The sequence below is a fragment of the Chrysoperla carnea genome, chromosome 3, assembly GCF_905475395.1.
Source record: "Chrysoperla carnea chromosome 3, inChrCarn1.1, whole genome shotgun sequence".
Lineage (NCBI taxonomy): Eukaryota > Metazoa > Arthropoda > Insecta > Neuroptera > Chrysopidae > Chrysoperla > Chrysoperla carnea.
Window position 1 is genome coordinate 6,001,774 of NC_058339.1, and position 16,048 is coordinate 6,017,821.

Below are 16,048 nucleotides of genomic sequence, written 5' to 3' on the forward strand. Positions count from 1 at the left end.
TTTCATTAAATTATATTATTCTACGGCTTTTTATTAGAAAACTTAATAATAACGAGTGTAAATTCTGTGTTGTAAATTCATTTTTTTAAAGTGTAAATTATACATTGAACTGTCAAAAATTGACAGATCACGTACTTATACGTCATCAACAGAGAGCACCAAAAAACTGCGTTTAAATATCTCAAAATTATAAAGTATTTTAAATATTTTTTACACTTAATTACAACATTTTTAAACAGTATTTATATTTTTTACTTTGTTATATATCCTGTATGTAATCCTTTGTATGTAATCCTGAAGAACATATACTTTTTCTTTATTCAATTTTTCACTATGAAAAGGTGGTTTCATTTTCATTAAAAATTTTACATAAAAGACAATATTAATCTTTAATTCAAGAATTTTTCAACGTAGCAGCAGCAATCATTGCAGTTAATCGCTCTAAATGTAGATCACTAGGAGATGAAATTTTATAAATGCGCCTTCCATTTTTATCAAAACGTGAGTGAATTTCACTGGTAATTTGTATTAAATCTCCTAGTCCTATGTTCGGATGAAATTGTGCGTTACGAGGATTAAGTTCTTCAATATTGAAATGTTTCAATTTATCGACAGCTTGTTGAAATATTTGTAAAATAGAACTAAAAAAATTATTTGAAAAGTTAAGATCATTGAAGCATCAAAGCTTTGTGTGTTTTAAAATTTGTATTATTAATATTGCTAAAAAATATGTTTTTCAGATTTATTTCACAGAAATATGAAAAAAAAAACCATAAACATTAATTCAGATTTGAACAAGATAGAAAGAAACGAAAAAATAACACAAAGATACTCGAACCCGGGTCCTCTAGATACCCGGTCTAAAGCGTAACCAAGTCCGTTACTCCTGTTCTATGTAAGTGACTCAAATTATATTTAAAATCGTCCTGTCCTATTTGTATGTTTGAGTATACAGAATACACAAACGTTTCACACTGCTATGTAAGTGATACAAATTACATATTCATAGCATTAACTGGGTCACACATTAGACAATAGGGCTCGTTGTGATACCAAAAGTGGGTCGGCTCATCCCCGTTCACTATTTCAAGATCCATTTCGAGCTATTTAAGAACAGCAAGAGTTTTTTCTTGACGTCAACGGACTTCAGATCGAATAGATCGTCAAAGAAAGATTGATTCATACTTTTTGAATGTCCGATATAGCGATTAAACAATAGTCTATGTTTGAGCCTTTTTTAGAGCCTAAATGGCCGAGCGATCTAAGGCGTTAGACTCTGACCGTTCGTCGATCTAGACTTAGGTTGCGGGTTCGAATCCAGTCAGCTGCAGTGTGAACAATTATGATCACATTGTCGTCGCTTCGTTAATGATGTGGGTGGCCTCTGTTATAGACGTATATTTCAGAGAAACGGAAGTTAAACCATTATTTTTATTTTTTTATTTTTTTTAAGTCTATGTTTGAATAAGAATTTCAGTGAAAAGTATAATGTGACATTTTTTGCAATATTAATGTTATATAGCGTGTGGTGTAAACTTATATAACCTACCTGAACACATGATCCGGTGTGATTGTATGTTGGAAGTTATTTATGAAATAACAATTTGATATCAAATGAACAGGCTTAGATTTTATTATAACATACATAAATAACAACGTTATTATTTCATTTGTTATTGTTGGTATTTCAAGATCTATAAAAAAAAATAAATAAAACATTATAAAAGTCTAAGAGTCTGGGACGGTATACGTCTTGGAATGTCGGTTTTGATGATCACAGGATAATTGAAATAACACAAGTAATAATTAATGATTTGTAATTAAAGTAAAAATAAACTGAAAATGTACAACTCTGTTACATTATGTATATTGACAACTAAAAATATATGGCGGCTTTTTTACACTAGTGCCAACTTAATAATAACACATATTTTTATTAATAGAATGTGTACAAAATAATTTTCTCATTCCAACACTCCCACTAGAAAATTATTTTTCTAGCTCTTCTTTAAACCCCGTTACTCCCATGCCACTAACACATTTGACATGTTTTGTCTGAACTAACCCTTTCGTTAAGACGTCCGCTAACATACTATTAGTGTCTGTTGGCACCAATTTTATATCCTCAGATATAATTCTTTCGCGTATATAATGATGTCGAATATCAATATGTTTGGTTCGACTATGATGAGCATTAGAATGCGCTAAATCAATTGCACTTCGGTTATCACAGAAAATAACCGTCGGAGAGCACGGACCTAGCTTAAACTCTTTGCTAAAATTTTTAAGCCACATGGCTTCTTGTGTGGCTGCCGCTAAGGCCATGTATTCAGCTTCGGCTGTCGATAAAGCGACAGTGATTTGCTTTTTAGTTGACCAAGTTATGGGACCACCTTGGAATTTAAAAACGTATCCCGTAACTGACCTTCTTTCATCTACATCACTCGCCCAATCGGCATCGCAATAGCCAACTAGATCGTCAGTTTCATCTTTACAAAATTCTAATTTATAGTTCGCAGTCCCTTTCAAATATTTAAAAATTCTTTTCACTGCATTCCAGTGAGGTTTTCCTGGGTTATTATTGAACCTCGAAACTACACTAACCGCGAACGCAATATCTGGCCGAGTGCCATGTGCAGCATATAAGAGGCTTCCAACAGCTTGTTGATATGGAATGTTCAACATTTCTTTCGCTTCATCAGGCGTTTTCGGAGACATATTTTTGGAAAGTTTTTGATTCGTATCTAATGGCGTACTTATTGGATTGCAATCCGACATATTGAATTTATTTAAAATGTCTTCAATATATTTTTTCTGACCAATCCATAGTTTTCCTTTGGAACGATCCCGAGAAATTTCGAAACCTAGACAATGTTTCGCTTCACCAACATCTTTCATTTTGAATCTAGAGCTCAATTGGAGTTTTAAATGACTTTTGAAAGTAGAATCATTAGAAAAAATCAGTAAGTCGTCTACATATACGGCCACAAATGTCAGTTTTTTTTCTTTGATTTTGTAATATACGCATGAATCGGTCCTACTCCTCGTGAGTCCCGCTTGAAGGAGACAATCATTCAATTTATTGTTCCACTCCCTGCTAGATTGTTTTAAACCGTAAATAGTTTTTCGGAGTCGGCAAGCTTTGTCATTGACTTCAAACATTTCGGGTTGTGACATATATATTTCTTCAGATAAATCGCCTTGCAAAAAGGCACTGACAGCATCCATCTGATCTATGCATAAGTCATATCGCACAGCCAGAGCCATAAGGTATCGAATTGAGCTATATCTTACTACAGGTGAGTAAGTTTCATCGTAATCGATCCCTGGTTTCTGGGCGCAACCTTTCACAACCAGTCTAGCTTTGTACTGAACTTTCCCTGTCCCTGAACGTTTAGTTTTGAAAACCCACTTTGATTTAATGACGTTTTTATTAATTGGAACGTCAATCAAATCCCAAGTGTGGTTTGCTATTAACGAGTCGTACTCGTCTTTCATAGCTAACTTCCACTCATTTGCATCGGGCCTGGTTAGAGCTTCTTCCACGGATATTGGATCAAAGTTAGTTGATTTTGTCATGTATAACAGAAAATCATCCAATACTTTTGGTTTTTTAGGTCGCTCAGATCGGCGTAGATCTGTAGAAGTGCTATCTGCGGAATGTATTGCTTCCTGTGGAAATTCGAAGGTCGGGTCTTCCAAAGAATTTTCAGAGAAATATGTACTTGAGTCATCACTTTCTGCAACAAAGTCACTTTCTCCCACTTCAAGTACATCTTCATTAAAATTATTGTCTATGTCCAGAGGACTACCTCCCACTAAATCTAAATTTACAGTATCAACATCGGTTTTCCTAGAAATATTATCATTTTCCAAAAAAACTACATCTCGAGAGATGTGGGTACGTCTCGATTTGGGTTCATATAAACGATATCCTTTACAGTTTGAGCTGTATCCTACAAAAACACATTCTTTGGATTTTTGATCAAGTTTCCTGCGGTTTTGTTTGGGTATGTGCATGATTGCCTTGCAACCAAAAATTTTTAAGTGATCTAGTTTCACTTTAGTACCTGACCAAACTTCCTCAGGGATGCCATTAGATAAAGATTTTGTGGGTGACCTATTAATTAAATAAACGGCTGTGGAAACCGCTTCTGCCCAAAATTCTTTCCCTAAACCTGAATCTAATAACATGCACCGGACCTTTTCTACAATTGTTCTATTCATACGCTCAGCTAGCCCATTTTGCTGCGGAGTATGCGGTGTAGACAATTGGTGCTGTATTCCTGATTGTTGTAAGAAACGAGTAAAATCATTCGAGCAATATTCTCCCCCATTGTCTGTACGCAAAATTTTAATTTTATAACCGGATTGATTTTCAACAAATGCTTTGAAATTTTTAAAATGTTCAAATACTTCACTTTTATTTTTAAGAGTGAAAACAAAAACTTTATGAGTAAAATCATCAATGAATGTTAAAAAATATCGTGCACCACCTAACGAAACACTCTCCATTGGACCGCACAAATCCGAATGCACTAACTCTAAAATATTTTTAGCACGGGTTCCTGCATTTTTGAACGGTTTCAGTGTTTGTTTACCTTTTACACATATTACGCACTTATCGCAATTATATTCGGAGGAATTTACGTTTGAAACATTTTCAATACATTTAAGTTTTTTCATATATTCATAGTTGAGATGTCCTAGTCGACGGTGCCATAAATCCATTATATTTGACTTGGTAAGTAACGATTGGTTAATACTAGGTTCACAATCAAGTTTATAAATATTGTCTATTAAACTAGCACTAGCTATTTGAAAACCATCACTGTCAAGAATACGACAACCTTTATTATCAAAAATCACAGTGTTTCCTTGTTTAACAGTTTGACTGACAGATAGTAAATTAGCTGATAAATCCGGAACATAAAGCACATCCTTGATGTTGACGGAAACATTATTTAAGTTTACTTCTGTACTTCCAATCCCTTTTACATTAATTCGATGACTATTTGCTACCATAATGTCAGCAACACTTGCAGATTTTAAATTTTGAACTTTGGTGTGCGACATGTGAGCTGAAGCGCCGGAATCAACGAACCAGCTGTTATTTTTTGAGTTGGATGTATTGAAACATGATAATAAAGTCGTCTGCTTATTTTTTACGTAATTTGAATTGTTTACTTTCTTACGTGAACAGTGTTTTGAAATATGCCCATATCCATTACAATTAAAACATCTCGGACCCTTGGTTTGTTGATTTGTGTTTCTATATTGATGCTTATTGTAATTTTGCTGTTTGTTGTATAATGCCACGGAGTTTGTAGGTTTATTGTTTTTCACTTCTTGTAGTAGCTTTGTTTTAACAGAATCAGCCGTCAGTGGGATTCCAGAACTTTCAATGGCCATGATCATAGGTTTATATTCATCCGGTAAACCAGCCAATAAAAATGTTCCCAACCATTCATCAGTTATTTCAAAATTTATGTCGTTTAATTTTTGAGCGGTTGACATAATTTTTCCTACATAGTCTTCTACGGATTCGCAACTTTCAAGATTTGTGGTTATTAAAGTTCGAATAAGACTGACTTTGCGTGCAAGTCCAGAATCATGAAACGTTATTTTAAGTTTATCCCAAACTGCTTTCGCAGTATTTGCATTTTGAATGTGCACATAATTGATGGGATCAATACACAGAATAATTTTTGATTTGGCTTTAACATCGCGCCTGATCTTTTTTTCTTCATCAGCGGTAGAATCGGTACCGAGAACACATGTCCAAAGATCTTCTAATTCCAAAAAAGTTCGAATGGAAAATTGCCACGTGTTATAATTTTCCCTACCTTTAAGTTTTTCAATAACCGGTAAGTTGTTTCCAGACATTTTCACGTGTATAAAAACGGATACACTTCACTAATTACTTCGCTAACGGATACACTACTTGAGGTTAAATTTTCAGTGTCACCAAAAAATATCCAATTTAAAGGCCCATAACCTCTTGGAATGTCGGTTTTGATGATCACAGGATAATTGAAATAACACAAGTAATAATTAATGATTTGTAATTAAAGTAAAAATAAACTGAAAATGTACAACTCTGTTACATTATGTATATTGACAACTAAAAATATATGGCGGCTTTTTTACACTAGTGCCAACTTAATAATAACACATATTTTTATTAATAGAATGTGTACAAAATAATTTTCTCATTCCAACAATACGGTCGACCTACACCCGTCTAACAACAAGATGAGACATAATTTTTATGAAATTTTATTTATTGATAAATGCGGCTGTGGTAGCTTTGTCTATCGAAAAGTGTTCATAGGTGCACATAACACGATGATCATTTGCTTTAAAGTGGCTAAAAAATACTCTTTCTTATATCAAGATTACCTGTGATTTCGGCTATTACTTCAATAATTCCACCTTTTAATTCTGCTAAAATTAAATCATAAGTTGTTTGTAAGCAATTTAGCTTCTCTATAGGACTTCGTTGTGTATCCAATGTTGCTAATTCAACAATCTAAGAAATATAATTGGATAATTATTGAAACACCTAAATTGTTTTATAAAATCGAAGACAGATTTTAACTTACAGCTGCTGGTAAAGGTGTTACAAATTCTTTTGGTATTCCTAATTGATCGGGTGTTACATCTAATTTGGATAATTTCTTACATTTTGCAAAATATATCATATCCAAACATTCGAATTCATTATGAAAAACATGCATAACTTTTTCATACAATTTCTCGACAATAACACTAAAAAAAAAAACCCTACAATGAATATGTTCAATTTTATAACTCTAGAAAAGAGGAAAACTTACTTTTCCAGTGAAATAGTTAAACACCATTGAAAATAAGCATTTTGTTGTAATTCATCATGCTGTAAGTGTAACAAATGTGACCATTTTTCTTTCATTATATTTTGAATTTCATTAACTACACCTTCAGCATTTAAATGATTCACTGTAAAAATATCGATGTCATGAAGAAATCTATCCCCAATTTTGTTATATTTTTTAAGGAATAGATTTGCACTAAAAAAGTATAAATTGAAATTAGGTTCAGTTCATTTCATTTCAAACAACTATATCTTAAAAATAAGTAAAACTTTCTCCCAAAAAATCGTTTTCTTTGTGGTGGATTTTGCATGCGCAAAAGTTCCAACAGATTCGACTCCGAATGGATTTCACATTGAGGTATTAAAAATTGAAAAATGAAAATAATTGCTGCCTGTGGCATTTATTTAAATTCGAAAATTTTGTGGATCATTGTAAATTTTGTTGGATCCTATATACTTACTCCTCCAATTGATGAATTTTAATTTTTTCGATGTCTTTTATATTAAATTCTGGTTCAGTTGTGACTAACGAATTATTCAGAATAAAAATATTAATGTTATTATATTCATCGCAAAATAAATATGATGATAAAATTTCTGCACTTCGAGTTTGTGCATCATCTAGTTCATTAACTAAACAGTTTTCGATTTTATTGAAAATTAAACCATTATAAGATATACATCTGAAAATGATGAATATCAAATTATTAAAACTGTTTAATTGTAAGTATCGAATTAATTGTTACAACAATGTGTATTTAGACGAAGAAACGAAGCACTAAAAATGATCAAAGCTCGAAAAATTTGAGCAGTAAGTCGCTGAACACGAGTATCGTGACAGAATTGGTCTAAAAGATACCTGCTGCCCAAGATGGACGGTAACCCCATCGCCTTCTAATCAGTCCAAGCTCGTTACTCCGAGGTTTTTGGGTTGCTGAACACGAATATCGTAACAGAATTGGCCTCAGAGGTTCCTGATGCTCCAGGATGAACGGTATCTCCGTCGCCAACTAGAGTTTCCCAAAAATTCGTCATATAATCGCTGAACACAAATATCGTCACAGAATTAGTCTAGAACGAACTTGGATTCATTATATGACGAATTTCTCGAAAACTCCAGGAGGCGACGGGAATACCTTTCATCTTGGGCACCAGATACCTCTAAGAATAATTCTGTCATGCTCGTATTCAAGATACTCGTTTTAGAACATGTTTTACTGTACTAATGAGTTTTTGTAATACTTTTTCAAGCTACATTTCTTAACAATATTCAATTACATTTTATTGTAATTCAATATTGAAATATAAACTTCTAAATCGTGGCTTAAAAAAAGTAATAAAAATACATTAATATATAATTAGAATATTATAAATGTTATAAATGTTATAAGATAGTGACACATATAAGTGCTTCGCTTCTGCTTTGGAGAGGACTGTCCAGTGGCTGTAGTGAAATTTTCAATACAATTGTGTGGCCAACAAACGAAAAATTCATTTTCTATTTCCTGAACAAAGTTGTTTTGCTACAATTTTGTCGACTCTGGTATGTTCACTGAATGAAGCCAGTTTTTCTCGGTTCTATACTAATCGAAAGTATGAAAATTAGTGAAACGCGTAAAACTAAAGTTCATAAAATTTGTCCTAGAGCCAAAGTCTGTACATAAACCACGGAATCATGACTATATACAACTCTTTTAGTATGCCATCTTAAACTAAGTTTGCTTTATTTTTCCGTAACCGACCAACGAGATGAAATTAATTAAAGATGATATTTTGAATAGCGAGGTATTTCCTATTAGGTAAATCGAAGTATAAATGTAGTGAGCTTAAACTTGAAATTCGAAGTAAGAGTAGATACAAAAAGAAATAAAAATTACCTGTTATTCTGCACGCATATTTCTAATATGTGTGATTCTAAACATAAAATGAAAATGAAACCATTGTTAATAAAATCGACTGTTCCAACTAATCAATAATAATATAGTATATTACACACATAGGGAGCAAAAGTAAAGAAAGTTTGACAATGAACATTAGATCTGAGACATTCTTTACTTGCTCTCATGGGGTGTATACTATTTTTCCCCTGGCGGAGGGCGGAAAGCGTCAACTTCGTTTTGCACAGCGGGCCCAAAGTTGACACTTTCTACACGAAGATGAGAAAAAATAATTTTTACATACCAATGAAGTGTTTTGTTATTTGTGCAATTTCAATAGCTGGTATACATAACACGATGTTACTTTTATTGTTATTTGGTGATATTAATGTATCATAATAGTGTGCATAATTCTCCTGCAACAAAATATCCAAAATTATTATATATATATTTATGTCCTATGATCCCGAGGAGGACGTAGGGCCTCAACAAATGCTCGCCAACGAACTCGATTCTGTGCTATGGACTTGACTTCTCCCCAGGATTTGCCTTCTTAGGTAATTTGTTGCTCCAGGGTTCTTCGTCAAGTATGACGAGGTCGGCCCACCCTTCTTTTTTCTTGGGGGTTCCACTCAAGTGCTTCTTTGGCAATGCTGTTGTTTCGCCTGAGTGTATGACCAATCCAACCATATTTGCGTTGCTTGATGGTGTGTGCTACTAGAGTTTGGTGACAGGTGTCCAGCAGGTTTTCATTGGAAATCGTGTTGGGCCAATAAATGTTGAGGATGTGTCTGAGACAACTGTTGATAAAGACTAGCTTGCAGTTGTCTGGTGATGTTTTGCGAGACTCCAGGTTTGACATCCATACAAAAGAACACTTTTAACATTAGTCTCGAATATTTTTAATTTAGTGTGTCTTCTGAGTTGGTGTGATCTCCAGATGGGTCGAAGTAGCGCAAACGCTGCCTTGGCTTTTCTGATTCGTTGTTCTACATCTTCATCAGTGCCGCCGTTTTCAGAAACAATACTTCCGAGGTATTGGAACTGTCGTACCCGCTCTATGGGTTGGTTGTTAATGATAAGATCTTCGTTGTTGGCGTTGTTTATTCTCAACTCTTTGGTATTTTTGTCGCAAAATAAATTTTGTTCGTAGCGTCAATATTTTTAAGCGTTACAAACTTGGGACTAAACTTAGTATACCTTGATATATTTAATATACATGGTATAAACATACAACAGACTTAAATATCCCTAAAGATCGATAGCTAGATTGTCAACGCAATCATCGTCAGTAGCTAAATTTATTCATATAACACATCACAACATTCTTTACAAAGTTAAAACTAAATATATGTAAAGCAATATCAAAAATTACAGTAACATTTACAAAAATATGGATTAATTTTATAATGCTCGCATACTATAAAAACAAGGTGTTTCAAAAATACCGCATTAGAAGAGTGATAGATGATGAATTTGGATTTGAAGATTTTATTTTCTAAAATTTTTGTTTTTATCATAAAAATTTCAAATTGACTTATATTAATGTAGTTATTCTTAAAACAACAAACAATAGTTTACGAAATTCTATCCCGTAAAAGGTATATCCAACCAAAAGTTGGAAAGAAACTTTTCCCTCAAAATTGTTCTTCTAATAGCTACAATTGTAGCTTTAGGACGCCCCATATATAATATTAGGAAAATTTCCTACTAAATTTTTTCAAAGTTGATTTTCTATGTATATGCTACAGTTTGTAATAAATGCAAAATTTATCGATTTTAAAATGTTTTATTTATATTTACTTACTTTTAATAATTTTATAAATGTTTCACGGTTTAAAACAATCATTTTCAAATAGTAATTAACATATTTTAATAAAATAATTTCTATAAATATTCCATTTAAATTTTAGATATTATTAACTACTTTAAAATGCGAACGTAATAGTTTTATCAATATAGAGATAACAATTAAAATTATACTCAATTTTCAAAAGCCCAGGTATGTTATTCATGACGCATTGTTATAAATATTTTGCATTTCTTATTATAGATGTCACAGTAATACAGACGAAGGGTTCAATCAATAATTAATATACACGGAAGAATCAATTGGTTTGTTTTATAAATTATAAAAGGTTTAACTAGATGCCACTACCTTTTTTTTTCATAAATAATAAATTTTCGGAGCAAACTTTTCCATTTGTCCACGATCCCTTTGCACGATCCCAGATTCTATAAATACAATACACAACATTCTTATCATTTTAGTACTCTTACACTCCACAAAATATATCTTTGATCCCATAAAAAGGACTCCTTTTTAAGAATTAAACATAGGACTGGCTTCGGAGCTCGCTTTGCTATGAAGTAGTATACATAGATTATTTATATTTTTACCCACTTCCCCTAAAAAATTTAAGAAGTTTTAAACATAACTTAGAAGCAAGCTAAATTTAAGTGGCATTTTCAAAAAGACAGCCTTTTTTGTCCTGATATTTTCAGGTATCCTCGTAATAAATTTCATCGAAATCGGAATGGGTTGGCCCATTCCCGGCCACTACTCCATGAACCATTTGGAGCTGTTTAAGGCAGGAGGGCTTTGACGTCGACTGACTTTAGGTCGGAGAGGTCGTCAAAGAGAGGCTGGCTCAAGTAAGTCCATCTCCTCATGACAAGAGCTGGGCAGTGACAGAGAAGATGAGACATTGTCTGCTCCTCGTCATCACTATGACAGCTCCTGCAGTAGTCGTGATACACTGCCAGGCCTAAGCGTTCAGCATGCTTGCCGCCCAGCCAGTGTCCTGTGATAGTCGAAACAACTTTGCGAACAAAGGCCCTTGTGAAGTGATATGAGAACTTCGGAACGCCTGCGATTGTACTCAGACCATATCTGTCTTGTAGTACCACAAGTTCGTTCTGGAATGGAAAAAAGGAAAGCAATAAAAACTAGAAACAAATTTTTTTTATAAATATTTTATTTCTTAGGAGCACCATAAGCATCTGGTAATCTTTCAATAGTATACCTATGCTGTGAAACATACATAATTGGAACACCCGGTATTTTACGAATACGTCTTTTTAAATCTCTATCATTTGTCGCTACAATATAACATTTGTGTTGTGTGACTCTTTGTACAAGACAATCGTCAGCATATGTTCCTTTATGCATACAAGTAATTCGTTCAAAACGTGGATCTTTAATAATACGTAATGCTACTTTATATTTTTGTCCTAGTTTTTCTAATTCACCCAACACACAATCTGTTATATATGGTATACACTTTGCATACAAACAATCCATCATGTTCTGTATAATATCTAATTTATTTTTAATCGAAAAATTTATGAAATTCGTATCGACAAGAATATGATATGGTGGACCCAATTGTGTATTGTATTGGAAAAATAATGCTGAACTTATTTGTGGTGCTTCATGTACTTTTATTGCATGTGGATCTTCTGGTTTCTTCTTTTTAGACGGTGCACGTTTCGATTCTTTAATGCGTGGATCACTGGGACTTATCATTTTCTTCATTTTAGCGAAACGTTTTTCTACAATTTTACGTGTTTTTTTTGCTTTTCCCTAGAATGGTAATAATAGTTATATAAAATTGCAAATAAAATAAAAAAAGTATACAAATCTTACCATTTTAACAAACTTTTACCACAATCTTTTATTTTAACTTTTATAATTTCTATATTTGATTGATACACGTGTTTAGAGGTTATGTGTTTGTGAATTGTTTACTTGTGATGAAGTTGAAGTAAAATCACAGACTTCAACTCCACAGAAGCACAGACTTATTGTATAAAATAGAACCAGTAAGTTATGTTTACACGAACTTACAAAGATCAAGCCTGTCAAAAAAATAGGCCAAATCTGTCGACTTTCTAATTTATAGACAGAAAGAAATAATATCGTTGCCATATACAAAGCTGTGATCAGATTTCAAAATGCCAATAGGCCATTTCATGATGTTATAAGCGCAAATGCAGAGTTTATGTATTCAGACCATGAATTTAGGAATTTTTTAAAAGGGATGGAGTATAACCGAGTGGCGTGAGTGTCACTCAGGGGGAAGAGGCAGGGTATCATTGGGCCTGGCTGTTAACTAGGCACATGCTGAAAGTATGCTCAAAGCCTTCTTTAAGTGTTTTTGATTCGTTTGTTAGCATGGAAACATGTTTGACATATAGGGCTTTTCATTTTAAAATCACGATTCACATTGGTTTCGTACTAAATGATTTATAACCAATGTGATAAAATGCATAACAAATATCTCCTATCTTAGTCCTACTTATTGCTGTCAGTACGAAAAAATAAACTCTGCACTTGCGCATATGACATGATGAAAAGGTCTATGGTTGACGTGTGTGGACAACATAAATAAATAAAAAGAAAATAAATAAAAACATTTTTAAATAAGTATTCTCATTTATTATTAGTAAGAAAAATTTTAAGGCACAAATTTATACAAAACTTAAAATGAACCTTGATGTCCTTGATTACAAAATTTCTAGTTTAACTTCCAAAAATAAATTTGTACAAAAAATCTGTAAGTATAACTAGGAGGTAGAGCAAATAATTGTTAGTTTAAAATTAGATCCTCAGCCTGAGATCAAGGATCATGATCCAATTGATATATGTTGCTCATTTACGAACTCAAACTCACTTTTTACACGCCCTGAACACGTTATACAAATTTCAGTCCCATAAATATTTTAGTTTTTAAGATATCGTAGTGACAGGCAGACGGACGGACATCAATATTTCTAAGAGTTCCAAACTTGGAACTAAACTTAATATACTCTGATACATTTCCTATAAGGTATAAAAAGAAAGGGCCCACTAGAATGTCCAAATTTGCAGTTTACGTCAATTGGCAGTGTTGTAATGAATTCGACTCTTCCTTATGGCAGATGTCCATGACGTTTAACCGTTCTATGAAGTTCATTTTGCGCCTATTGAATGTTCACAAAAGCCATTAACCAAATAACTACTCCATCTTTGAATGTTTCCTAGATAATGTATTTCTTGGATTAGTTATTCGTTTCGCATGTATAAAAATTTAACGAAACTTTAGAGAGAAGGTTTAATAAATATGCATAAATTTTTTAATCCATCAGGTCCACCAAGACCACTCTCAGGTACAATGTAAGGAACATTTGACGCATTCCGATCTGGACTAAATTCTTCAAGTTGACTATTACTTGCTAACAATTCATCCAATTCCCATATTGCTAAATGTTTCGACTTTCCATGACGAGCTGTGACCAGTAGTTTTTCACCAACTAGAACTAAACCATTTATGACAGCCCAATGTGCTTTATGCCCTTTTTTTAAGCAAGGAGAATGATTTCCATCAGCATCATACCTTTTATTGTAAGGAATTTTTATTGTAAATAATGTAAAAATGTTGAAATATTTTAATGATCATGTTAAGGTACTTGGGTAGTAAGGTAAATAAATGGCTATGGAAAATTTTACTTTAGGATTTATATATCTAGATACAAAGATCGAACTTCGTATAAATACTCAATATTTGAATCACGCGCTACGCAACACCTGTATATTTTTCATTTTCAAAAATTTATTTCATTTTTACAATTTGAATTAATCGCGGCGTTATTTAAATAAAGAATTAATTTTTAAAAAACCTGGCAACCCTGTTAACAACCTTGATGATAAATATGGCTATACTCAGGGTTGTCATATCATGCCAAATCCCCGTTTTCCTTGAACTTTCAAGGTTTTAGTATCAATAGATACTAACAATAACATAAATAATTCTATTTATTAATTAAAATAGATAAGGATACGGTACAAGCAGTAATCCGCCTGATTTTAAATGATCTATACATTGTTCATTGAATGTTCCAAAAGATACTACTCCTAGGTTCTTATTTAAATAGCAGTCATTCATCAATTTTGATAAATTTCTAGTGCTAAACATTTCTCCATTCAAAGTATATTCGGCTGTTTTGGCTTTTTCAAAAATCTGTTCGATAGTAATATCACAATTTGGTATTATTGTGTTTAAAATCATTTGCACGGCAACCAAACCACATTGGGGTCCTTAATAAAATTTTAATTTTAATTAAAGTTTATTTTAAAAACTGGTTAAATTTAACTCGCTAAAATGTCACGAGTAAAGCACATGTATTATGAAATACCTTTTTGTAAAATTGATTTAACCGGAACGTAGGAAAGAATATCAAATTTTTCGTGAGGACAAATTCTGTATTTCTGTTTAGCTTCATAAACATCTTTAAACAATGGATTTTCCTCAGTATTTTCACTATCCATTTATGCAGGCTTTAATTAGTTCTCAAAACAAAACTAAAAAAGTTTTTTTTTTTTTTTTTTTATTAATAGTAACATCATCATACGCTATTTTCATGAGTTTTTAGAAATAATAAATATGAAAATAAATATAAAATTTCATTTTACCCTCATTCTTTTTCAAGCCCAATTTTACAAACCTAGATTAAAGCTTAAGGTAAGTATAGTTTGTTCATAGATAAATTTTTAATAATTTCTGTTGAACTACCAACATAATATAACAATAAAGTTAAATAACCAACAGAAGTGTCATTGATGATTTAAAAATCTATGAACCAATCAGCGTCGGAATAATTCGATGTGAGATGGGATTTTTTCAAAATTAACTCAAAATTAATTACGTCCTTAAATGAGCTGGCGGAACGAATGAATGTAGACCTGGTATGGGTACCGGGACATAGGGACATTCCAGGAGCTTGTCAGAAATGGCACGATGCTGCCGGACACAAGCATCAATAAATACCCGGGAGTTCCATTTGCGAACTGCAAGTTACTCCTGAAACAGGATATTCTGAAAAAATCCAATCTTAGATGGAGGTAAGAACGTACTTGTGGTATTACAAGACAGATATGGTCTGAGTACAATCGCAGGCGTTCCGAAGTTCTCATATCACTTCCAAGGGCTTCTGTTCGCAAAGTTGTTGCGGCTATCACAGGACACTATCACTGAACGCTTAGGCCTGGCAGTGTATCACGACTACTGCAGGAGCTGTCACAGTGGTGACGAGGAGGATACGATGTCTCATCTTCCTTGTCACTGCCCAGCTCTTGTCATGAGGAGATGGACTTACTTGAGCCAACTTCTCTTTGACGACCTCTCCGACCTAAAGTCAGTCGACGTCAAAGCCCTCCTGCTGTTCTTAAACAGCTCCAAATGGTTTATAGAGTAGTGGCCGGGGATGGGCCAACCCATTTACGGTATTTACAACGGACCCTATGGTCTTAGTGTGTCCCACTCCAGGGCAGCCACTC

At 33.1% G+C, this 16,048-nt stretch overlaps 4 protein-coding genes across 5 annotated transcripts in view; 1 reads left to right on the forward strand and 3 right to left on the reverse strand.

Moving 5' to 3' along the window:
* LOC123296799 (probable E3 ubiquitin-protein ligase NGR_a03640) overlaps positions 1 to 16,048 on the forward strand; it is a 659,126-nt gene that overhangs the window by 629,618 nt on the left and 13,460 nt on the right. The window lies entirely within an intron of this gene.
* On the reverse strand, positions 348 to 8,033 carry LOC123295050. Its single transcript, XM_044876259.1, has 6 exons — positions 7,990 to 8,033; positions 6,837 to 7,049; positions 6,606 to 6,771; positions 6,403 to 6,532; positions 1,550 to 1,694; positions 348 to 641 (listed from the first exon to the last, which is right to left on the reverse strand). The coding sequence occupies exons 1-6, from the start codon at positions 8,031 to 8,033 to the stop codon at positions 395 to 397; spliced, it is 945 nt and encodes a 314-aa protein (XP_044732194.1). The 3' UTR covers positions 348 to 394.
* On the reverse strand, positions 11,699 to 12,522 carry LOC123296809 (rRNA-processing protein FCF1 homolog). Its single transcript, XM_044878465.1, has 2 exons — positions 12,380 to 12,522; positions 11,699 to 12,316 (listed from the first exon to the last, which is right to left on the reverse strand). Exons 1-2 carry the CDS (start codon positions 12,380 to 12,382, stop codon positions 11,708 to 11,710), a joined length of 612 nt encoding a protein of 203 aa, XP_044734400.1. The 5' UTR covers positions 12,383 to 12,522; the 3' UTR covers positions 11,699 to 11,707.
* On the reverse strand, positions 13,205 to 15,212 carry LOC123296808 (UPF0692 protein CG33108). 2 transcript variants are annotated; one of them, XM_044878464.1, is made up of 4 exons: positions 15,185 to 15,212; positions 14,908 to 15,073; positions 14,554 to 14,809; positions 13,205 to 14,108 (listed from the first exon to the last, which is right to left on the reverse strand). In XM_044878464.1, the coding sequence occupies exons 2-4, from the start codon at positions 15,038 to 15,040 to the stop codon at positions 13,814 to 13,816; spliced, it is 684 nt and encodes a 227-aa protein (XP_044734399.1). In that variant the 5' UTR covers positions 15,041 to 15,073; positions 15,185 to 15,212; the 3' UTR covers positions 13,205 to 13,813. The 2 variants fall into 2 exon arrangements, with proteins under 2 accessions (XP_044734399.1, XP_044734398.1); XM_044878463.1 differs by lacking the exon at positions 15,185 to 15,212 and having other exon boundaries at positions 14,908 to 15,136.

Coding starts and splice junctions, on each gene's coding strand:
- LOC123295050 (XM_044876259.1), bottom strand. CDS start 8,033: ATGACAGAATTATTCTTAGAGGTATCTGGTGCCCAAGATGAAAG. Junction 6,533..6,605: donor TAACACCTTTACCAGCAGCT/GTAAGTTAAAAT, acceptor TATATTTCTTAG/ATTGTTGAATTAGCAACATT. Junction 1,695..6,402: donor AGTAATAGCCGAAATCACAG/GTAATCTTGATA, acceptor TTTTTTTTATAG/ATCTTGAAATACCAACAATA.
- LOC123296808 (XM_044878464.1), bottom strand. CDS start 15,040: ATGGATAGTGAAAATACTGAGGAAAATCCATTGTTTAAAGATGTTTAT. Junction 14,810..14,907: donor TAAATCAATTTTACAAAAAG/GTATTTCATAAT, acceptor AATTTTATTAAG/GACCCCAATGTGGTTTGGTT. Junction 14,109..14,553: donor GGCGGATTACTGCTTGTACC/GTATCCTTATCT, acceptor TTACAATAAAAG/GTATGATGCTGATGGAAATC.